This window comes from Heliangelus exortis, chromosome 4, assembly GCF_036169615.1.
Source record: "Heliangelus exortis chromosome 4, bHelExo1.hap1, whole genome shotgun sequence".
In the NCBI taxonomy this organism is placed as follows: Eukaryota; Metazoa; Chordata; class Aves; order Apodiformes; family Trochilidae; genus Heliangelus; species Heliangelus exortis.
The window spans coordinates 28,250,481-28,275,441 of NC_092425.1; the positions used below are offsets into that span (position 1 = coordinate 28,250,481).

The 24,961-nt window shown below is 38.0% G+C and overlaps 1 protein-coding gene across 1 annotated transcript in view; it reads right to left on the bottom strand.

Moving 5' to 3' along the window:
- GABRB1 (gamma-aminobutyric acid type A receptor subunit beta1) overlaps positions 1-24,961 on the bottom strand; it is a gene marked incomplete at its 5' end in the record, with an annotated part of 92,671 nt that overhangs the window by 58,022 nt on the left and 9,688 nt on the right. Inside the window, 1 exon segment of the mRNA XM_071744286.1 lies at positions 21,490-21,507. Coding sequence (XP_071600387.1) covers positions 21,490-21,507 — 18 coding nt within the window.

A 24,961-nucleotide genomic window follows, 5' to 3' on the forward strand; every position in this document is an offset into this window, starting at 1 on the left:
AGGAAACAACTAGGGACACCTTCGCTCAGTCTCACTCTGGTGTTTCATTCCTTTCACCAGATTCTGTCTGACACACCCTACAGCAAACCTGCCAGATGCAATAGCCAATTTTCTAAGAGCAGGATAGAAAATGAGTTAGTGATCTTACGGCTTGGGCAGCTTGTTTTACCCAATTGTGTTAGCAGATTATCAGAAATAGATAGTGCTACCTCCTTTCCCACACGCTCTGAACCCCAGAGCACAAGATCAGCAGTGGGTCTCACTCCAGCACTTCTCAGGAACAGGTCATCTCCCAAAATTTCTCATAATTTGAGTGGAATTTATTACTTTCCTGGTATGCTTTTCAGTTTGCTATTTTTAAGGATAGAAGTGAACATGACACCTAATTTACACTTGTTAACACAGGCTTAGGAAAAAGTGGTATAAATAAGTAGGTATTGAAAGGAATATAAATTAACATGGTTCAGGGTAAAAGAACTTCCCTGTTGTGGGTCAGAATGAAACCAGCTCCGTTGTTTGAAGGCAGCCAGATGAATGTAAACTCTTGGATTTCTCTTGGGTTACAGACCTGATAAAACAGGCAAAGAATCATGGGTGTAGTTAATTCACCATATGCAGTCTTATAGTAGAGGGTGCAGAGCAGCTTGGTTTTGGCTGCAACAAAATGAAATTCAGTAGCCTTAGTAAAGTATTGTATGACATCTGCTGTAGTGGCAGCTGCTGCAGCTCTGTGACATGGATAATACTCTTTTGACTTCTTTCTCATCACAGGGATGGACATAAGAAAGCTTAGTTCCTGCCCAGCACTTGGGTTTTATCTGTCTCCTGTATCACCAGCCTGATGTCTACAAAAAGCTTTTCTGTGACGGGGAATCCATTAGGTAGAAGAGGAGTGTCCCATGTGGGAACAGTGCTTTTATTTCTCTGTTTTTGGAACAATTCCAGTTATTTAGTCCTGTGGGGTTTTTTAGTTTTTTAGCTATATTCCTTCTTCCAATTTTGTATGCAAAGATTGGTTGTCATAAATATACTTATTTTCTGTCTAAGTTCAGTAGGAGCTCTCAGCTCAATATTGGATGAACTCTTTAAATCCCTTTTGCATCTCCATTTCATGGCAAGTCAAAGTCTAGCAACAGAAAGGAAATCACTATGGTTACAGCACCCAGTTCTAGCAACGAGTCCAAGATTTAAGTCTTACCACTTGTAGCAAAATATACATAGTTGAGACACTCTCAGACACTGGGGATCATGTTTGCAAGTGCTAAAAGAGACATTGACAGTTTTAGATAATTCCGTTGCAATGCTTTTCTTGCAAGACAGTGGTCTGCTATTATAAATGGATTGCTTACATAAGAAGTGAAGGAATACACACTAGCTGAAAACACAGCTCAAAGCAGTGCTGGGTTTTTAGTCGGAAATCTAAGATTTAATCACCACCTGGTTAGCAGTCTGTGTCAACACTGGCAGCCAAAAAATGATTGGAACTTGGTTTCTTCCCAGCTGCAAATATACTAAGATATCACTGTGGGCCATTTTTAGGCATTATGAGAGCTAGGAATATTATGAATTTCCAGAGTTTCAGAAACCTATAGGAGATTATTTTATGGCTCAGGTGATTGGTGTGTCCTATGTTGAGGTTTCTCACCCCATTTACTAACTAATTTCAATCCAATTGCTTACAGATGGTGGAAAGTCACTGCCCTACCACAGTTCTCTCTAGCAGACAGGTATCCAGCCATAAGTCAAATTAACAACCCAAGACCAGAATCACACAGGGAGATTTGTTTACACTCTCAGCTGTTGCAGAATGTCAAATGTGCAAATTGACCTCAACAGGGTGGCTTGTCCAGACAGAGTTAGATTTGGATTTACATTTCTTATGGAACTAAAGTTGGAATACAAATCTGTGCTGAATCTTCAGTTGTTTTCATCTGCTGAACCTCTTCAGGGGTGGACACCATGATGATTTGTAAAGGTGCTGCCATGATACGTTATTCACTTCATCCTGTGCCTGATTTCAGGCTCCCAGTATTCTCACTGAAACAGAAGCTGCTTTTAGGAATGTGGATGCCTGAGCAGTACTGGGGACTCTGCTCAGGGCCAAGCCCAAAGGGAAAATCTGAACAAATATTGCCTTTATGCTGGCAACTCTCTTGACTAGCGGTTTTTTAGTCTTAAGAGTTAATTTGGATGGGGAATGTCTAATTTGGACCATTCTGTATTTCAGGTCAACAAATGACTGTACATGGCTGTCCTTATGCTTAATGGATGGTAAAAGAAAGCTTAGAGTTCTGCAAGAACTGAATTTCAATCATGAGTTCAGTAACTGGTGCAGATTAAGTGATCATAAAATGTGACAATGTGGTTTTTAAATTGCATTTTCAGATTGCCACTACGTGCTGATCTTGAAGGGCTTGTTTTTGGGTGATCTATTTTCTAGATATTTTTCATTATGAAGTAGAGAACTAATGACAATTTTAAAGCAAATCTTTAACTCAGTCCCATTGATAATGATTTTCTACATTACAGGTCACAGTATCACACCACACTTCTCTATTTGATACATGATTTTTTACTTTATGATACTAATTTTTTTAGTCTTCCAGGAAATTGAAATCTTACATAATATTTTACTGTAATTAGTCTTTTTCACTTAGTGATTCATTGTGATTGTGGTTTCATTTGTCCTGATTCTATTAAATTTAATATTGGATGTAAAATTTCTCCAGACAACAAGTCTTTGAACTTTGTAACTAGGTCAGCTGTATCTCAAGCAGCTACGTACGTATTTACCACGGAATTTGTTTGTTGTTGTTTTGATATATGAATTGGGAATCATCTGCTGCTGCTATCAACTGACTTTTAGATTGAGGATGTTTGAAAGAATGCATTGTTTCAGATTAATCTGCATTTGTATCTGAGGCCTGAGATGAGTAATTGCAAACTCTTTTTTGCCCTGGAGTTTTTTGTTTTGTTTTGCTCAGAAGAACCTTAAGAATTATGTTAATTAATGTTATTTTTTTAGACTATAAGGGACAGAAGTAGAAACAGCTGGTGTTAAATAAAATGCAACATATGTTCAGCAGTTGTTGATCGTGTACTTTCTTGATTATTCCTTGATAACTGGTTTCCTAAATAAATGTGGTAGATCTGAACTACCTGATGTCCAGTAAAGCATCTTTGTGAGATTTAAATTGGAGAATATGGGAATAAGTACAAGAGCAGTAGAATAGCTAAGATACTGGATATAAAGGTGATGTGTTGGTTATGTGTGCTGAATAATGAAGAAATATGCCAAGGGAGATTACAGGTGGAAATCCTCAAGGACAAGATTTGGGATTAATTTTTACTTTCTCTTGTATTTTCTATGCCACAAAAAATGGAAACATGTCAATGACATTTGCAGCTGATATTGAAGAATTCACTGCCAATATCAGAGTATCAGAGCATCACAGTGATCATCTTGAATTCTGGGGTTGTAGAGGTGAGATGATATTCAATACTGAAAAATCATAGATTTAGGAGATTAATGATAAGGCTTGATTTTATAAACTGAGGCCTTGCTGGGGAATATTGTGAAAAAAGAAGAGCAAGCAGAATATTTATCATTCTCAAGTCACCTTTATGCAGATGGGCTGAGAAAACCAGGTTTCTGCTGTGTACTAAGTGATATATACCAGATAAGTGAGAGACAAGTTAACCTTGAGCAAGTCCATGAGCAAGTGGGGCTGGGAATGCTGATCATTACCTTAGTCATTGACAGAAAGATCAGTTAATCACCAAGGAGATTAATTAAGCCTGGAGAAGTTGTAGAAAAAGGCTGTGGAAGCAGCCAGGTGAGTGGACCTGAACCTAGCCTGGTGTGGCAGCAGAAGGCTTGGTGGGTGAGCTGGCTCTTGGGAAACCTGTGTGCTACTGTAAAGGGATCCTGAATCCTTCTTATATGAGGGCTACAGAATCCAGACTGATCATCATGCAGGCTGTCAGTGTGTGCCTTTGAGACACTTGTATGTGCTTGAGCTATCACCAGCTGAGTCTGAGAAGCTCCCTGAAAGGTGTGGGAAATGCAATGTCAGCAGCTTTTAAAGGGAGAGACAGATGTGCACATGTTGCTCTATGATTTTAATTGTTATTTTAACCTTCTTTAGGGTTTCCTGGGTAAGGTGATGGCTGAAAAAAGAGTAAAGGCAGGAGGGTGAACAGAGCAGGTGGGAGGGAACGTGAATTACTAGGGCAGGAAAAAGCAGTCAGTGAGAGGTCAGGCAAAGGATAACTTGAGAGATCAGAAAAGTGATCAGGAGCAATCAGAGGACAGTTTGAGAAATTGCTTCTCTAAGTAATATTTTAAATGATAAAAAAGTAAAGGAAAAAGAAAAATGCAATAGGAGCTTAAGTAGAAGTGTGCAGGGAAAGGAGGGAGACAAGATTGAAATCAGGAAATAGCAGCCTCAGAAGGAAGAACAGGGTGCATAGTGCTTAGTGCTTGGAGTGCTTTGGTGTGGGGTTTTTGTTTTTTTTTTTTTTTTTTTGTTTGGTTTTTTTTGTTTTTTTTTTTTGGTTTTTTTTTTTTTTTTTTTTTTTGTTGGTTTTTTTGTGTGTGTGTGATTTTTAGTTTGTTTGTTTGTTTGTTTCGTGGTTTTTGTTTGATTGTTTGGTTTGGGTAGGTGAGCAGACAAATGAAAAAACAAAGAATTTTGGATCACCCAAAATGAAAATTTCAGTTTTATTGCTGACATGGTAACTTCTCTGAAGTGCTTCTGAGCAAATGACATCTCATGGTTTTTTTAAACAACTTAATAATAAATAAGTATAGATGAATATAATAAAAAAATATAATTTTGTAAGCTTGTCTTTTGACTGAAATGCTTAGTTTTAAATATGTAGACCAGAAAATCAAGTAGATGTAAAGTTTTTTTGTAATTTCCTATATCTTCTGCACGTGAAGGGAAAGTTCTCAGACATGGTTTGAGTCAACTCATGGGAACATCTGTATCCAAAATCATGTGAAGGTAACCCAGGAAATTTTTTATATTCACATAAGGTATTTTTCTGATGTAATCTCCTGAATTATTTTATCCTGTAATGTTCTAGTAATAGAATGTGTTTACTTCTACGATATTTTATTTTTATACTTAAGGTGTGTCAGGAAATAATGCTGAGGATTAATTTTTTAAACCGTGAAATGCTGTCAAGTCTCAGCAGAAAAATGACAGATACTGAGCTCACAAAGAATCAGTTTAGAGCATTTTACTGTGATTAAATTCTTATTAGTAAAAAGAAAATCATATATATAAAAAGATATATTGATATAGAGTAAAAAAGAATAGTGACTGCCTGGAATCACTTTCAGTAACAGCTATTAAAGTCAGGTGTGCTTTAGTTTGTTTTAGATTCTTTTCACATTTCCAAGTGTGAAGGAAGCTGGGGGGTGTGGGATGGTTTGCTTGTATGCTTCTGGGAAAGAAATGCTGGGAATCGAGCTTTGTAGCTGCTTGCATATAGAAATGCACAGGAGGCTTGAGAAAGTTTTCATTCAGTAACTTTTTTACCGAGTGTTTGTAAATAATGTGCACATTTCTGGCCTGTGTATTTAGATGTTGAAGTATTTGCCATAGAAATAAGAGTGTAGCTCAAGCAGTATGTCTGCAGGAATAGTTCAGTGCATTTACTGGCACTGAAGAACTGGCTTCAAGCTGAGCTTTTTATACTCATCTGCAGGCTTAGATAGAGGAAGATCTGACATTTGATTTGATTTCCCTTTCTTTTATCTGTCTAAGGTACATCATATTTCTTTAATAAAGAAGACACATGTCCCTAATAAATGACACTCAGATATGATGATAAAGGAGCATAATAGAAACCACAGGGACTAAGATAGTGTTTGCATTACTTTCTCATCTATTTGAAAATATTCTTTAATATCAATTTTACTTTGATGTGGCTGTTTCGTGTGGCTCTGACTAATAAGATACCTTGTACTCAGGCCAGATGTTCTGGCTCTCTTCATCTTCTGAGGCTGTGCTGTAAAGTTACTCAAGGAATCAGAGCAAAAAATCTGCACGAATTCTGAATGCAGAGCAATCTGCCTCTTGAATTTGTCTACAAGCACTGCTTTGGTCAGGCCAGCAGGCAGCCTGGCTTTTGCACAGGCTTACAGAGCTTCTACTATTGAATTGCAAACAAATGCTGCAGAATGTTGCTGGCTAAGACAACGAAACATTTGCATGGGGACAAAGGAAAAAAATGGTATTAAGTTGGAAGTAAGATTCCCAGTGGAGGTGCTGGGATAGAGGAAGATGGTGTTGCAGAAAAAAAGGGAAGATCTTGTTTTAGTCAGGCAAATCTAGAAGAAATTGAGGGAGAAACATCAGAAGATTTATTGTAAATTTAGGAGGGTCTTTCAAGAATTGTTTCTGAAACTTTTGATTTTTTTTTTTTAATACATTGTTAGACTAAAATACTGTTGGAGCTTCACAAGCTCTAATACATTCTTCAGGGATGTTCCCATTATCCTGGTCTACCAGTCATCCCAGCCAGCAGACCTGCTGAAACAGCCAGCAGCTTTCCTTTACCCACATCCTAAGTTTCCTTCAGGAGGAAGCCCAGATGAGATGGAGAAGCCCTGGGTCAGCAGGATCTTTGTGCCTCCATGAGCAGGTGGCAAAGGCCGTCTGTGGCCTGGCAAGCAGGGTGAGCCCAGGCAGAGCTGTGCAGATGCCCCCCTGTCTCTGAGCTGCTACAGGAGTGTGCTAGAGGAAGGGTTGCTCTGTGAAAGGTCCTTGGTACAGGGGTATAATCCCAGCCTGTTTTTCCAGCCTTTCAGCACACCATTTTGTGTGTCTTTCCTTAGTCATGGTGAGGGCAGTATCTTTGGGCTTGGATTTCATTTTTTGAGTAGTCTTTGAGTATGTTTTGATCAGCAGAGGATGGTCGGGCATGTCTATAAGTGATGAATACCATAAATAAGGAACGCAGATTATTTGAACTAAACAGCTTTGTGGTCTCCTGGAGGAAGTGAGTCATGGGTTTCACATTTTTTAGGTTCCCAGATGGCATTTTGGGAGTCCCAAACACATGCTTGTTTTGTAATATTTCAGAGCTTTTGGTAAGGGTTCTACTTTTCTTTGACGATACATAAATTACTTTGCTATTTAGGAAAAGTTCTAATCCTAAACTAAAAAAAAATTACCTACGGTGTTTTGTTTTTTTTTTTTAAAGAAGTTACTGGCTTGATTTGTTTTACTCCTGTTGTGCTTTGGCACAACATTTATTCCTCCTCTTCTGTCTTCTCTAGCTGAATGCAATTAATAAATACATGCCCGAAGATACCTATCTCAGTACCCTGTTTCTTCCAGCTGGTGTTGCTGATTTTTATCCCAAGTTATTTATTGATGTGTTCCTTCAAGGATTTCTTGATTGGCTGTCTGGAAGCCACAGAAATGGTATGGAAATTATTCCTTCATTTTTTTTGATCCTAATGACTGCTGGGATGGTGCTGGGTGAGAAACACTTTGAAAGTCAAAGATGGGAATACACAACTTTTCTAGAGGTTTAGGATGTTAGAACCACATTGTGCTAATAACAGAAGTAGCTTCCATTTAATATTTTTAATATTAAAGTCTAAGAGTATAATAAGGCTTATCACAGTGAACAGTTCTTTCATTTGTGTTCAGAACATACCATCTTGATTTATTTGCCTTAGTTTGCATTTAATTAACATCCACCTCTGATGCTGGTAGGACAAATTTGTCTCTTCAACTACATGTGGCATGAGAGTTCTGCATTTTTATGTTTTCCTATCTCAAGTATTTTTTCAGCAACCCACCAAAGGAAGTAAGTAGACTGTATTTATGTACTTAGGGGAAGCAGGCCTGAAAGAAAAGAGACTTCTGTAGCTCTGTGAGATGAAGTATGCCTGTGAGAGTGAGCTACACCTGGAATAACTATAAGCCCTGGCTGTTACTGAATCCCTGTGAGAACAATGTGTGCTACTGCATTTGTATGAGATTCACATTTCTGGTCTTGGTTCAAGGACTGATATGGAAGGAGAAAGCAGCTTGAACTCGGAGAAATGATTGGCAATCTACAGGTGGTCCTTTTCTGATCACTCAAGAGAACAGGAAAGGTGTTGTGTGCCTTCCACATGCCTGTTCTAGTGGCAGGAACTACCTGGTTTTTCATGGGAAATGAAGACTGTGTTCATCAAAACCTTGTGTTAGCACATGTATGCTTCATCTTGTAGTAAATTATTCTTTGTGAACATGTCTACAAAGGGAAAGATGTCTAGGAAGGGAAACTAGACTTGCCAAGTACTTCATTAGTGAAGTTTCAATGAGTTTTAACTGATATAGAGGATGTTTCCCATAACTAAGTCCTGGTTTTCTACTTCTCATGCTGACCAGACTCCCAGTACCCTCACTGAAAGTCTCAACTTCAAGTCTTGTAGTCTTTATTAGGGAGGAGAGAGAGATTAATAGGGAGTATCTGTCACTTGGTTTAATTACCGGGCCAGTGTTAAACTGGGACACAAGCCCACAAGAAAGAAGTTTAGAAATGACCATCTGTAGAATGAGATGACAAAATCTGAAGGACTACATAACACTGTGAGATTTTCACCAGAGCTTTTTGTAAATAGCTCATCTGACCTGCCGAGTGCTGGCAGATGTTAAAACAATTGTTTTGAAACTGAACTCTGCTCTGCACCAAGAGTTGTCCCCAGAGATTTGAGTCAAAGCCCTGTGATAAACATCTTTGGAATGGACTCATAAACATGTGCCAAGCAAGTGGGAAAATAATCCTTAAAAAAATAAGAAATGAAAAGGAAACACAAAAATTAAATTGTTCACATGAATGAATACTATTAATCTGTTTTGCAGAAGATGTTGCTAATCCTTTGAATAGCATATGACTGAGACACACATTTTTAGTTTAGATTGTCAGCCTGGTTATAGTCAGGTTACTATTTCTTGCTCCAAAGGACATTTTTCTGAACAAAACTCAGGAAAATCACATCAGGAATCTGACATGTGACAACAACAGTCTCTTTGGGGATAAACTGTCTAAGGCTTCTGTCCTTTGGAAAGGCAAAGCAGGAAACTAATATCAGAAAAATTTCCTGAGAGATTAATTTTCTTTACGTGTCTTTCCTTTGAAATGCTATAGAGCTCTGTGTGGATTTACACCGTGGTGTCACGTATTTTTGCCTTAATTCCCTGGGCCATTAACAGTTCTCTACAATTTCAATATACAATTACACCCAGGACTTTAAAGGCCAGACTCAAACCCTGTATATATGTCAGACAACAATGCCAAAAGAACAGATCTGTGGGTCTGCCCATTCCACCTTACCTATTGTACTGCCCTTAGAGCCTAGAGTTTCTGGAACAACTGTTTTTGGTTGGTTGGTTTGGTTTGGTTTTTTGTTTGGTTGTTTTTTTTTTTTTTTCTTTGGAATGTGCCCAGGCCTGCAGTATGTACAAAAGAATATAGAACATATACACCTTCTAGGTTTCCTGTTTTCAAGCTGTCAGAGAGGTTCAGTGTGACACATGCCATATGAATTTTCAAAGCAATGAGGGTCACCCATCTTATGTGGGAGTCCTCAATGACAATGAAGTGCTTAACAGCCCAATGGCAGTATTTGAATATTAGCAGAATTTGGGGCACTTCCTAACAAAATTATTGGTAACTATTGGCTTATTGAAAGGAAATTTCTGGAACCACTCATCTGAAAGCAGACTGCTAGTTCTACTTCCCCGAAATGCATATTCTGGTGATTTATTATTTCTCAAAACTACTTTTTCCTATCTCTAGTTGGGTGTTTTCATACTGGTCCTGCACTGTATTGAAAGTATTGCTTTACCCTTTTTTAAAAAAAGTTACTGAGTCTTCCTAACAGGTTTAGGCAGAAACTCCTGAAGTATTGTAAGGATTAGTTCAAAAAGAGGTTGAAATAGGTGACCATTTTTTTCTGATGCTGGTCTTTAGGGGATAAGTAATTTCTCTGATAGTATCTGTTGTACTTACTGTCAATATGTAATGTTGAAAATACATATTCTTTTTTGGGGCTGTAATGACTTAATTATTACAGTACTTCTTAGTTGCCTCCTTTTATTGGTCACTCCATGTATTTTTGTGCAACATGGTGAGCACTTCTTCCTCCCAACTCCAAAATTCTTCTGCTATTGAGTCTTTCTCATTCTCTGACTGAATTGACTGTTCAAGACAGACTGGAGGTGCTGGCACAGGCAAATTGTTGTTTCCAAACTGTGGGCTGTTGCATGAATTGAAGTTGCAGAGTGTATAAAATGAACACGATTTGTGGTCACCACCTTCATTAAAATCCTCCCCTGTTTTGTGCTACCTACATCAAGATGTTGCCAAGTAATAAAAATTCAATTCCTTGTGAAATGAAAACCATTATAGCCATAAAATGCTGTTAGAATTTATAAAACTATGGTTTATTGGCAGCTGCATCCAGCATGACATGCTTTACTGTTTTACTTTATATGTACTATTTTGCCATGCCAGTTTTCTTTACTCTTTTATTTATTTATAACATAATTATTTCTTTTATGCTTTCAGTTACTTATTTTGCAAGACATAGTCAGGCTAGTGTTAGTATAGATTTATTACTGCTGAAACATGCCACGAGAATAATTGGATTAACTGTACAGGTGACAGGTAAGGTTGATTAATCCATCATCCTCTACCATAAGCAGTTTCAGAAATTAATTATTTTTTTTTTATTTTCTGAATGACCTTCATAAGCCATCTATGCCTACTGTCTTCAGCTGTTGAAAATCCACACCTTCAAGTGATATGGTGAACTCGGATGGGAGGAAAAAAATGGGTGTGCATGATTTTATCAGACTACTAAAGACCATTTTCATTACACAATTAAAAACCACTTTTACAACAAACAGTGGATGTCTTCTTGCAAATTAATAAGCTGTTAGAAGCAAGTAGTGGGAACTGACAGTATTTAAGCAAGAAGGATTGTGGTAAACTCATACCAAGCTTTTCATCTTGGTTCAAATTTCTCTATGCCTCAATTCACTCAACTGTAAAATAATAAATCTTGACTATTTTGCAGGGATGTTCTGAAGCTTAATTAATTGCACTCTTTAGAGAGCTATAGCTATTGTACTGTGATATATAAAATGTCACACTGTAATAGGTGTAAGAAATGAAACGTCTGACTACCTATATGTGAGAAGGGATGTGTCTCTTGAAGGCATTTTTCCTTTCTTTGCAGGAATAATTTCAAGAGCAGAAAGGAACAGAAATGAAAAAATAAATCAGGATAACATTTTCTTTGCTGCTAATTTTGCAAGACTTGTCCAAAGTGGGAAGGGTGTAAACTTTGGGAGCCAGAGATAAAACAAAAGACCTAGAAATGAGGGACTAGAACTCAAATATTAAAGGCCATCTGCTAATCTATCACCTACTACCTATACCAGCTGAAACCTTTGGAAAACTGTAGCTCTTTGTATTAGAAATGGTAACTTTGTAGTCAGTATCTTTTCTGACGCCTTTTCTTTTTCTTCAGAACCAAGTTACCACCCATTTGTTATTTCCTGGGGAACTGCAACCGTGTAGCTTCTCTGAAGGCCTACAGGGCTTTAGTACATTTCTGTATTTTGGATTATTTCATGGACTTGCAATCCCAAGTGATTTTTGATTGCTTAGGAAGGAAATTGCCTCCTCATCCTTTAAAGTATCTTGGATACAGCAGCTACTCTCAACACAGTTAGTATATATTGCTTTAAATGCTCCCTGCAGCTACCCTACAATATAGAATTAACATTTGCTTAAGAAATTTGCAATTCCTTCATGCAAATCCCAGAGGGAAAAACACACACATACATATATACATGCATATATATATATACATATATACGTATATATATATATGCACACACAAATATATATAAGAAGGGTGGCTTATGATTCCTCCTAGAGACACCCTTTGGTTTAAATTGATGAATTTCCCCATAAAAGGAGGAGATGCCTGGATTTTCATTGTTCCATGGTCCCAACAAGAAAAAGGTACCAAGAATCCTAAAAAAACATAGGTACCATACTGGGCTATAACAAAAGGAAAATATAGGCAAAGATGTTAGAAGATTGTGGCATGGTAGACCCCCTGGGATGATGGCTACAGCATTATTTCTGTGGGTTCTATTCAGCTATGCTATAGCCATGGGGGATAATCTGTGCTTTGCCTTCAGACTGGTGTAGATGGGATAAGAAATATGGGGAGAAAAACAGAAAGGGGAAGGCAGTAGATCTTGTCAACTTGGACTTTAGTAAGACTGTTAAGATTCTTCCTTAAGATCCTCATAGAGAATGGGAAGTAGAGGCTGGATGAGCAGACAGACTGAAAGGATGAGAGTGACAGACTGAAAGGTGGCTGAAGAGCCAGGCCCAGAGGGTGGTGGTGAGTGGCACGAAGTTGAGTTGCTAGAGTCCAATGTCTAGTGGTGTACCCCAGGAGTCAATAATGGGTCCAGTCCTGTTCAAGTTCATCATTGAAGACCTGGATGATGGGACAGAATGTACCCTAAGCATATTTACTGATGATAGTAAACTGGGAGAAGTGGCTGATATGCCAGAGTTGTGCTGCCATTCAGAGATACCTTGACATGCTAGAGAACTTCACAAACTTTAACAAGGAGGAGTGTAAAACTGCACCTGAGGAGGAACAAGCACTGGTATATGTTGGGAAATAGTCACCTGGAAAGCAGCTTGGAAGAATTGGATGTGGAGGCCCTGGTGAAAACCAAGCTGGACATGAGACAGCTCTGTGCCCTTGTTGCAAAGAAGGTGAATGGGATCTTATTAGAATGGGATCTGCATTAGATAAAGTATTGCTGGCAGGACAAGGGTGGTGATCCTTCCCCTCCACTTGGCACTGGTGAGCTGACACCTTGAGTCCTCTGTCCAGTTTTGGGTTCCCCAGTACACAAAAGATAAGGAATTACTGGAGAGAATTCAGCTAAGGGGCCACAGATGTGATGAGTAGAGAGGAGCTTATCACCTGTGAAGAAAGGCTGTGAGACCTGGGACTTTTTAGCCTGGAGAAGGCTCAGGGGAGTTCTTATCAATATATATAAATACCTGAGGGGAGTGTGCACAGAGGACAGAAGGCTACTGCCAGTGGTGCCCAGGGACCAGAGCAGAGGCAGTGGGTGCAAAGTGAAACACAGGAGGTTCCCCCTGATCATTGGGAAAGAATTCTTTCCTGTGATAGTGACTGAGCCCTGATACAGACTGCAAAGAGTGGTCATAGAGTCTCTATCCTTGGAGACATTCAAAAGCCATCTCAGCACAATCCTGCACTGGGTGCTCTCAGCGGCCTTGGACTGAACCAGATTGCCTCCAGGGGTGCCTTGCAGCCTCAACGATATTGTGATTTTTATCAATATACAGTCCATTAGAAGTTTGCAGTTCTTAAGTCATTTAAATTCTGGATGTTTGTGCAGTCACGATGTCTACTGAGGAGAACTTGGCCTTTCTGATTTATGTAATGACCCTTTGCTTGTGCATGTTTATGCAGTAGATGGAATTGTTTACTGAGATCACCCAAAAGGTGAATTAGGTTCAAATGGGTTTAGCTAAGCTGTGCTGCTTCACACATTCTGCTAACACTGCATGCTGCATTAGCTGCTTTCTGCCTTATTACCCTATAAAGCTCTAAATGTTTTGGGACTTTGTTATTGCAGAGAATTAGCTTTCCACATCTGATACCTCTGCTGCTGCAATTAGTGTTAATGTGTGAGCTAACAACCAGGTTTAAAAGAGAAGGGATAAAAGCAGAAACATTTCCTGAACAGTAACAATCCATATACATTTTTCCTTCATATCACAGCAAGCTAGGAAGTGAGAAATGCAGGCAAATGTACAAGAATATGACCTGCCTGGGGATTTAGAGCCAACATGGGGTGTTAAGAGGTGTCTATGATAACCAAGCAAATTTCCACGCATGCATTCTTTAGGAAGAACTAGAAGATCTTGCAAAATTGTTTTTGCAAGTGCTTTTGTTTGTTTCACTTCTCAGCGAAATTTCTGGGTTTGTGACTTGTCTTTTGCCCCTCACTTCTGCTCTTTGTGAGGACTCAAAAGTTTAGTGGCAGAGACTGGATAGCTACACTGGGCATGTGGTGAGCTTTAAAAGCCAGAACAGTTCCCAGAGTTCTAGACTTTTTTAACCTCTAGATATCATTTTGATGGTAGAATGATGGCAATCCAGATAATTTTATTTCTCATATTGATGTCTGTTGAAAATTATTCTAGCTCTGTTGTTGTGCCTTATAACACAGATTACTGGAAAAAGCCATCTGTGTTTGAGTCTAGCAAGCTGGAAGTGGATCATGACTGAAGATACGTGGTCTGTAATTGCTCTTTGAATAGTAAGATGGTGTTATTTCTTCTCCTCTGGTATCTGTGGCTTTTACCTTCCCTGACAGGGGATAAAGCATTCGAGTGAATGCCAGATGGGGCAGCTGAGCTGTTCCTGCAGAGACCTCATGTCCACCTCTGACAGGAGTTCCCTATCCCTCCTCACTTTTTAGCCTAGAAATTCAAACTTGGGAAGATAAACATCTATAATGTATTTTCTACTCTTAAAAACAACAGGAGAGACAAAATGAAACAGAAAAACAAAGCAAGGGAATGGGTAAGCCATGCTAACGTGCTTGGAAAAAAATACATCTGAAGAAAAGCCATTGTCAGTGTTATGAATTCCTTGGCTGTCATAATCAATCAGACAAATCCTAGTGATGCTATGCCTGTAGGAGATGGTTTTTATTATTTATGATGTGGGAAATTTGCCTTTTAGCTGTATTTATTTTGGTTCTACCACCTTTTTTTTCCTCTAGGCTGTTTCAGGTCTTTTGAGAACCCTGTTGTAGAGTGACTCTTTCCTAAGGTGGTCCATAAACCTCAAAGTCACCTTCCTGTATCTTCTGCTCTAATGCTTATTTTGATTAGGATTTGACACCCAACTGAATGTATACATTGAATACCATACTGTATGTCATGTTTTCTCTTATTGAAGTCAAGCAGAGGGGTGAGATTTCTGCTGTTAAAAATTCCTTATTGGTCTTCCAGAGTTGGGCATCCAGAAACAGGCTGTGATTTCCCAGAAAAGATGCTTTTGGTGTGACAGATTAGGCAGACTATGCGGAAGTTGGCAAAGGAAACATTCTGTAAATTAGACAGATTAACTCATATAATTTTTTTATTTAAAAGTGTGTATACTTATAAATTTTGGGCAAGGTTGCCGTGTTGCATCACAAGAACTGATCATCGCTGCTCAGCGGTTATGAGGACAAGACACTGTTACCTAGCAACTTTTTAGGCTGTCTTTTATAAACCCATCCTGTCATGGATATCATGCATACACCACAGTTGGTCTTTACAAATTTTGCACTGTGTAGTACTGCAAAATGTGTCTTAGCAGTAGTACCCTTGGGAGGTATTAAATCATGAGAGCCCAGGTTGTTCTCGCCCTACCAGCTTGCACAGCAAGGCAAGTGCTGTGGATGAGTTCTTTGTGTAAATCACCAGTCTGCTTGGAATCAGAGATGGAACAGCATCTGTGGGAGCTGCTACTCAACTTTACCCTTTTTTCTTGTACAGTTTGAGAAAGAACAGATAATGATCTGTGCTGATTTCAGTGCCTAAGAGCTACTCTCCATTTTTTCCTGCAAGAGCTGATTATGAGCTCTAACTTTGTCTCCCTGAGATGCAGAACCCTTACTCTGGCTTAGTATTAAAATCTGAAATGATTAAATAAAGATCCTCTTAATTTTGGGCAAGTGCAGCCTTCTATACTTTTATAAGGGTCTCTATACTTTTATAAGGCACTCTGAGGACTTGATTCGAGTTAGAAATTTTGAATGTTATTCGATTATAGATATTCAGGACTTAAATCTTTCTTTCCAAATTCTGCCTGGCAATATTTCTTTTGAGATAATGCAAGTTCAGCATTGAATCCAATGCTTTTTGAAGTTGGAATATGAAAATTCCAATTTTCATTGTAAATCTTCCTCCTTGCAGTATTTTCTGTGCATGTTATGTGGTACTCTGAAAAGGAGTTGGGCACATTCTCGTAAATATTACACGGAAAAAGTACTGTGCTGATTTCTCCATTATTGTTTTTAATTGCTTTCCATTTATTCTGTTACGAGCAGGTGAAGTGTGGCAACCCTTGCTTATTAGGGTTCTCTGGGATTATTCAAGTATCTGTAACAGGATAATCTCATCATCAGGATAGTACCAGCAAATGTAGTATTTTTTAGAGTACATTTTACATTACAATTACCCTAATATCTATTCATGCTAATTCCTAACATCCTAATGTTAAGTGCTCCCAGTAACATCTAAAGAAACTGTCCTAAATGCACACAGAGTGATCTCTATATACAAATCAGTCTATTACCAGAACTACAGGGCCATCATCAGCTGAATTATTGTTGTTGAGATTGTTTATCTCCCACTCCTCCTTTATTCTCTCTTAATACTTCTAACCATGGAAAACTTCCTAAAGACAATTCCTTCAGACACTTTTACCATAACATACTGTTAGTCTTTCAATATGGTTATGGAAGGTAGTAAATTGTCACCAGGACCACTTGCTTTAAATCACATGCCCAGGATGATGGTGACAGGACAGAAGAAAATTTGTTCTTTAGTACAAGCTGGATTCCTACAGTTTTCTTTTGGCTCACCTGTTCGCTTTATACAAATATTTCATCTTTTTAGATTATAAAGTCTTTTAGTCAGTTTCAACCTACTGTTTGAATTAATGTCTTGCACATGTTTTTTTCCATTGTGTAAAGTTGGCTGAGGTCTCGCTTTGGTACTTTCTCCCTTTCCCTTCTCTTGTTCAGAGTGCCTAAGCCAGTGGATCAGCTTAATGATTTCAGGTCTAGTATGTGGCAAGAAATGTGAGTACAGGGCTCAGTCTGGAAACTGCCCTAAACTGCAAATCTTGATTAATTGATTAATGTCTGATTTCCAGTTAAACATTTAATAAATCTTATATTTTATGCCATGTTATGCACAATATGTAGCATATGAAAGTGGCCGGCTGGTTAAGATGCACACTGTGCTGCTCAGCATAGTGGCCAGCCAGCCAGCATGCAGACAAAGCAAGCTGCCAAGCTGTCTGTGAGGATGGGACATCACAGGGAAAAAAAAAAAAAAAAAAAAAGAAAAAAAAGAAAAAAAAAAAAAAGAAAAAAAAAAAAAAGAAAAAAAAGAAAAAAAAAAAAAGAAAAAAAAGGAAAAAAAAAAAAAAAAAAGGAGGCATCATAGAATAAAAAGGTAAAGGGGTAGTAACAATAGTAGCAACGATAGAAGACAAAGGAAGTGTTTTAGGAACCAGGGGAGGGGGCTGCAGCCATTGCATTATCAGTTGAAGCCTTTAAATATTGAACTCACTGGTTCTGAGTCAGTAACTCCTGATCTCTGCTTAGTGGCCTGATCTCATGCTTGAATTTGGTGCATGTGTGTCTTTTGCTGCAGCTCCTGGTGCAGACAACCTAAACTGCTTCTGACCCATATCTCTTCTAAAATAGAAATGATGCAGCTGTATTTGTGAATCCTAAGCCAAAATGAATCACCCCTGCTGAGCCTGGACTAATTACTTTGGGCATAGTGCTGCAAGATTTGGCTTCCCTGCTTCCAGACTCAACTGGGTATCTTTGTTACACTGGATGATGTGAAAATACTGGTCTGGAAGGTTATTAGCTTGATGATTAGTTTAGACTCTATCACAGGATGAGCCATCATCTTGGACACCTCACATTCCCCATGTATAGATGGTGCAGAGCAGGTAAGCCAGGAGTGGAGGTGTCATTCACCTACTCCATGGCACCATTGCAAGTAAGACACGAAGCACTGCTACCCAGATTTGGTCTCAAAAATGCTGGGGAAAGAATGGAGAACAAGGCTCTAAATATAGTCTGTTCAGAATGACACACTACTGAGTATTCCCATCTATTTTTCAAAGATGCAATAAACCAGAATGGTAATGCTAGTAAATGTCATTAGCTCTTTGAATTAACAGAATTACTGTTGGCAGCCAGCAGTAATAGATTAGTGCAATTCTCATCTACTATATTAGAGTAATTCTTGGCTGTGTGAACATAATGAATCTGAATTTACAATAAAACCATTCAAATAAAACTTGGAATATAAATTCTCAGCCTGTAATAACTTCCTTTTTAGCCTCTTTTCTCTTTATTCAAGGCGCTGTGATTTTATCTTTTTTTTTCAGTCAAGAGTAATAAAATTCATCTTTAAATTTTTTAATGGTTTTCAAAGATGTAGTTAATTGGTTAATGTGATTTAAAAAAAAATCCTTCTAGCACAGTACATAATCAAGATTTACAAAAATTACCTGAAATAACTTTTTTTTTTTTTTTGGCAGATTATAAATTTTCACTACACAAATATATTGTCATACTATCTTAATAGAGCTATGAATATTAAAATACTAATCCTGTTCTGTAACTTCTTTAGAAGCTTTTCCACTAAAAGAAAAACTTGTCAACTGTGTAGTTTATTAGTTTTCTTCCCCAGTGTTCAATACCTGTAATGGTAAAAATCAGCATCATCACAATAGCATCAGTACTATGTAGGCCCTCAAAATGCTACAAAAGGCACTATTTTCCAGTTACAGTTCTTAAACCTGATACCAGTTTCTATGTTGTTGTTATAATCCCCTGGTGTAAGTAGAGTTATTGTTGATTTTTTGAGGGAGAATTAAATTCTGCTGAGGCTGGGAATGGGATTATGGCTCTTTCTGCTTGGGAACGGGTCTTGGCTGCCCCTAACTGTCTGGGCTACTGTCCAAACTCTGAGTGAGTGACTGAGCTAAATCTGAAGAGATTCAGAGACTCCAAACTGGTTGAGAAAACAGCCTTGACTCTTCACCTACTTGTGATAAATGCTGAATTATTTTTAATAACCATACTGAAAAGAGAGAAGACAGCAGCTCTGTCTACTTGCACCCAAAGAGGTTTGGTAAAACAGAGCAAATCCTCATTGTCACCTTTTAACAAATGAGTTCAACTGCTGAAGAGGACCACTGCCACCTTTTAATAATCACAGCTTTGGCTACCAGAGGCACCAAAAGACCCTGATGGCTCTCATGTAGAACAGTGGCTGTGTGTTGCTTGCCATAAGAATTGATGGATGTGGATTACAGGTTATTAGAAGATCTGGACAGATACTTAGAAGTATGTTCTGTGTAAATGCTCCAACAGCACATTTATGGACGAGCAACTTCCTTGGATTTGAACACAAAGTTGAGTGTTGGCCCTAAAGGCTCCACTTGGGAATGGTTACTGACAGATGACACCCTGCATGACAAAGGAGAACCACAAGTCACAGGTTCATGTGCCTGAGACCACCATGTATGTGGAGAACATGACAGCTGGCTCCTTCAAGACAGTAGTGAAAACCAGGCTTTTTTATGGACAGTTGAATTTCTCCATATAATCTTAAAAACATGCATCCCGTATGCTGGGCACCAGGTTTTGTTTATTTATTTATTATTGTTGAACTACGCATGAATGTCTAATACTTCACCTTGATGGCCGTCACTTAAGCAACAGTTCTGAAGAACTGAAGTTAGAGCAGTATCACTACATTGAGAGGACTACTGAAGAGCTCAGCATTCCTACTGTTTCTTCTAGACAGACAAACTCCCAATACCACTGTAATATTTAGCAGTTTTTTTTGTGGGCTGAGCAAAAAGATTGGAAAAATTTGGTTATTTTCATTCCAGAATGTATGGTGAATGGAAAAGAAAGTAAAAAAGTAAAAAGCAGTTGTCCTTCTGCAGTCCACCATAGAAGCAAATAATATTACTGGTTTGAAAAATGTGCCACACTAGCACAGCAAAACCAAACCCCCCTACTTTTTCCAGTGTTCTGTAATTGGTTTACAGATTCCAGAAACTTACAGAAGAGACAAAACATTCAGCCACCTGGAAGCTTCATAAAAGTGATAAGAGGGTTGTTTTTTTTAAATGTAAGTCCCATAAATATTATCAATTTTCCCATAAATATTATTAATTTTCCCATAAATATTATTAATTTTCTTAGGCTCATAATCACCAGGACAGAAGAAAGATTGTATGGAAAAATTCATCTTTGTAGGCACTTTCCTCTTAACCACTTGGTTTTCTTCCCCAACTGTTGGAGCAAAAAATGAATTCTCAAGTGATTAGTAACTTGCACTATGAGCATTCAAAGAAACTTGTCATGATCTGCAAATATTGGAAGTAAGTCAGTCACCTAACAAAACACAGAAGCTGAAATGTATCACACAAAGGAATAAATTCTTCTTTGTGAATCTCATGCTGTGAAATTCATTTAGATAACTGCTTTTAAAATTAAATCAGAGATAACAAAAGTATAATGCTGAATAAATACTATAGTACTTTAGTAATAAATCTCTTGGATGTTGTCAAAACTGGCCATGTTGGACCAGTTACATTGTCATAAATGGTCATTATAGGAAAATAATTAGATAACATATAACATATGATTGAGGAATTGAATTAGGCTATGTTAGCCAAAAAAAGCAGCTTTCCTTTCCAATTCTCTCTCAGGGAAGAGCAATACTGACTTTTATAAGATCCCTAACAACCTTACATATGATGTCCTTGATCACTGTCCTGTGCAGTTTCTTATTTTCACCTAACATTTCTCAGCCTGACTCATCATTTTATCTAACCAAATCTTTAAATAACTGACCAGCCATTCTTATTCTTTTGGGAGTTATTTTTTTCCAAAACCCTTTTTTTCCAAAGGTTGAGTTTCTTGGGGAGCTCTGTGCAATATGCTTAGGAGTAATCCTGCTGATGATGAATTGTTGTATTTTCAGAGTAGCAAGTAGCTGTTGTGGGAGGCAAGGTACAGAAAAATGGATTTTGGAGTTTTTTGCAATAGATTTTTGTACAATTTAGACAATTTGTGAGTAAGAAATACCAAGTGAAGAAGGCTCCAGAGGATCCTACAAGAGAACCAGTTATACCCATTTTGACACATAGAATGACATGCTAGAGAAGCAATGACTGCCACAGCTACAGGAAAAGCAGTTTATAAAACCTGCAGGATAAAACTTGGATTTTTGTACTGCTTTACATTTTCATTTACTGTTTAGTTCACAGTGGGAATCCATTGTTTTTTGCCATGGAACACTGCAAATGGAGACAAAAACTGAGTCACAGTATTTTGATTACAATCACTTGTATTTTTTTGAATCTCTGTTCCTATATGTAGAAGTAGCAGCAAAGCAGAGAGTAGATTTCATAACTGTGTTTAATATGCTGCTCAGTTGCTGATACCGTCTGGTTTACAAAACAAGGAGAAGGTGGCACTGTGTGTTTACAAAACATTTTATAGAGCAGGAAAGCTCTAGAGTTGAGAATTTGTTTCAGTTCCAATGCTAACACCTTTGGTTGACAATCGTGGTTGTAGATTCCTGTGAATTTTGTTTTTCTGTATCTGTTTAGCAATGGAGAGAAAAGCAAAGCTTTAGACTGTTCTATTCCATTCTCCAATACAAACACCAAGTCCCTAACATAACCTAAGCCTTTTGTTGACTTTTATGTAGTGCTAATCTCTAAATAAATAAAGGAATTAATGAAGCTACCCTTACAAAACTCAGAAACATGCTGGAGAGAATACTTGTGTATTGGGTGTTTTTAAGCACTGCTGTTGATGTCAGCCTAAGCTCAGCCTTGCTATCTCAGCTGAAGGCTCACTTACTTTCCTCGCTTCCAGTCCCATTTTAAAATGTCATAATTTTTGCCCTAGAACTAGATAAAACCCTTCTAATGCCATCCAGAATGACTATCAAAATGCAGACCAAATTCAGCCTAAACTCCAGATAAGTATCTTCCTGCTACCTGCCACAAGTCCCCCTTATCTGCCATGCAGGTGTCAGGTTTGCTCACCTCCCTGATAATGAATCAGATACCCAGTGAGCCCTCAGCTTGCTGACCTATCATTCCTATTCTCATATGTCAGAAGATACTGAATTTGAAAGAAAACAAACAAACAAACAAACCTTTTGTGATTGCCTATTGCTGCATATTCAATGGAAAACAGCTCTAAGACTGCTGACATTACAAAACCTGCACTTTCTTATCTTCTTGTAACATATTTTCACTCAGTCTTGCGTGAAAATTAATTTATGGCACTGATGTGGAAAGCAACACACAAGTTGCCTATTACTACAGGTCTTGCAGTGGAAAGTATACTGCCTCTCCAAGAATTTGTTTTGTTTCCAACCTCTGAAATATCCTTTTTTCTGGAATGAATACATAGGGAGAAGTTGAAAATACAGTGTGTTGTCTTGTCCTCTTTCTTTCATCTGGATCTGATTCAGTGATTTCAGACCAGTTACTGCCAATTTAGAACATCATTGGTTTGCAGTGGTTCTGATCCTACATCAATGCATAGTGAAAATTTGACTCTGAATTGAACTACTCACAACACAAAGCATGACATCATTTATCAGTTGTTTTCTTAGGGATATGTGTGAAATGGGCAGGGACACCTCTCTTATCTTGCTTAAGTTTCCCAAAGGTTTCCTAAAACCTAGGAAAATACATCTAGGAAGCAGCAGGGTGGCCAAGCATGCATTTCCAGACTGCATAAAGAGGGCCCTTACAGAGATTAAATAGTTTTTTTTTTTACATAACAGTCCTGCACATCACTTACGTGTTGTGTTACTCACAAGAAACAGACATTTAGTGGCATAACAGCATAAATAGAAAGAAAAAGTTTTTTACTTACTTTCTGACATGCCTCATTCTTTTGAACAAATGAGTATCATTATTGTCTTTTCCTGTTAATCCACTCTGACAACAATATGTTCTTAAATATTGAAGTGAATATGTAAGCTAAATATATAATGAATGTACAAAGTTTTCCCAAGCCAGCCCAGAACCATGTATGTTTTGAAAGCTAATGCTGACAGAGGATGCATGATGCTGTGAGGTATTCAGAAACTTTCTTTTATTCTTACATTCACTGTATGTTCATCTGGAAACCTACTGTACTGGGCAAAGTCTACTGTGCTGACTCAAGTTAAATTCACACTTGCCTCTTGATATATCACAATATGTCATTCAGTAAGCCCACTAGAGGAAAATGTAATTACCATGCACCATCTTGTGCTGTCTTGGGATTTCTCACTAGGTAAGCAAGAAAAAAATTCCTGTTGGTACTGCAAGTATTGTAGAGATGTAGGAACTACAGCTGGGTCACAAGCCACGATGCTGTGTTGAAATTACTGGTCACAGGGGATATATTCTTTTTTAGCTCCAGGCTTTTCTTTCCATTTGAGTGTGCAGAAACTTGCACACTGTCCAAATCAACACTCATACAATGTATTTAATTCTCATATTATCCCTTTAAAGTAGGAATCATAACTGAGGAGAAACTGGGGGGTAGAGGAATTGCTGTTGTGTCCGTAGTCATTCAGAAAAAAGAAAAATAAAAATCCATATAAGGAAGAGAAATGGACACTTTGGTTCTACCTTACAGCTCTTCTGTAAGACTCTTTTTCCTTCTATAATGCAACAATACATGACCACTGTAGGCACCAATCTCCTGTTGAACACAGAGTGAAATCCAAGGCTTTTGCACTGCCCTCCAAAGGACTTTCTAGCCAGTCCCAAGCCAGCTGAATTGCTGCTGTTTCCTTTAGATTTGGAACCTCCTGTCACAGCTTTGTTCTGCCACTGCAGTGACTGTCATAATCACTGGGAGAAAGAAGCATTAGCACCCACGTACTTCCCCAGTTTCAGCTCAAAATTCAAAGCTCCCATTGTGGACCTAGTCTGATTTCTAAACTTAAAGGCAAATACACAAAAAAACTCAAAGGTCATAGATACCTGCAGAGAAAAGTAGATATTCTCAGTTGCAACTTTTAAAGCTTGTATGTTGTTCTCATAATGCAGTTGTAGATGTGAAAAACAGAACAGAAGATGCATAGGTACTTGTTCACATGCATTTTGTTTCCACTGGAGATGGCTCAGTGGAGGTTAAGGAGACCAAGATCTCAGGCTACTGTCATGAAGACTGATAGCTTCTTGTATCAACATTTAAACATTAGGTTAGGATGGATGAACATAGCAGCAGGAAAACCATAAAAAAGCTGCAAGGAAAAATAAGTTTGTCTGCAAGCCAAGACTCTGAAATATATACTTCTGGGAAGATAACAGGCTTCTTGGTTTTCCTCACTTGCTCATTTTCACTTGTTTGCATTTTGCTATTTAGATCTTCTCAGGAGCTTTAGGATAGAAACTAAGCATTTTGAAAAGTTTTTCCTTGATGTTGGTACGCATTCAGAACAGTTCAGTTTGTCTTGAGTTCACACACGTTACAGGTAGCTTTTTCATAGGAAAATGCAATTACAGCAGGAAAGTATAATCAGCTTGAAAAAGGTTGGTTTGCTTCATTACTGGTGCATCTTCACGTAGTTCAGTGGAACTTTAACTAAAGGACAATGTAGGCCAAGAGCTTCTGTGCTTCATGTACTTCAGAAGAGCCCTTTGGAGCTGACATTCAGTGAAAGAACAGATAATAAATGGGAATAAATTTGTCCCTATCAAGATTTCATGTATCTATGTTTATTCTACAGCATTTCCATAAAAGATTATTCAAGAGCACATACATATAGCTACGTATTAACTAATTAAAGTGTTTCAACCAAAGTGTATTTGTTCTAAATTGAGTTTTGTTGCCTAAATTTTGTTCAGTATTCTGCTCTACAGTTCTTGAATATTACAGTCTGTTACAGTAATTGCTTCTGTAACTGGAAGGTATGTGAAGTATTGACTTTCCAATTGCATGGACTAATAAGTGCAAAACGATGCATCCTACTGAGCTTATTGAATTCATAATGCAAATTCAGAGCTCTGTGG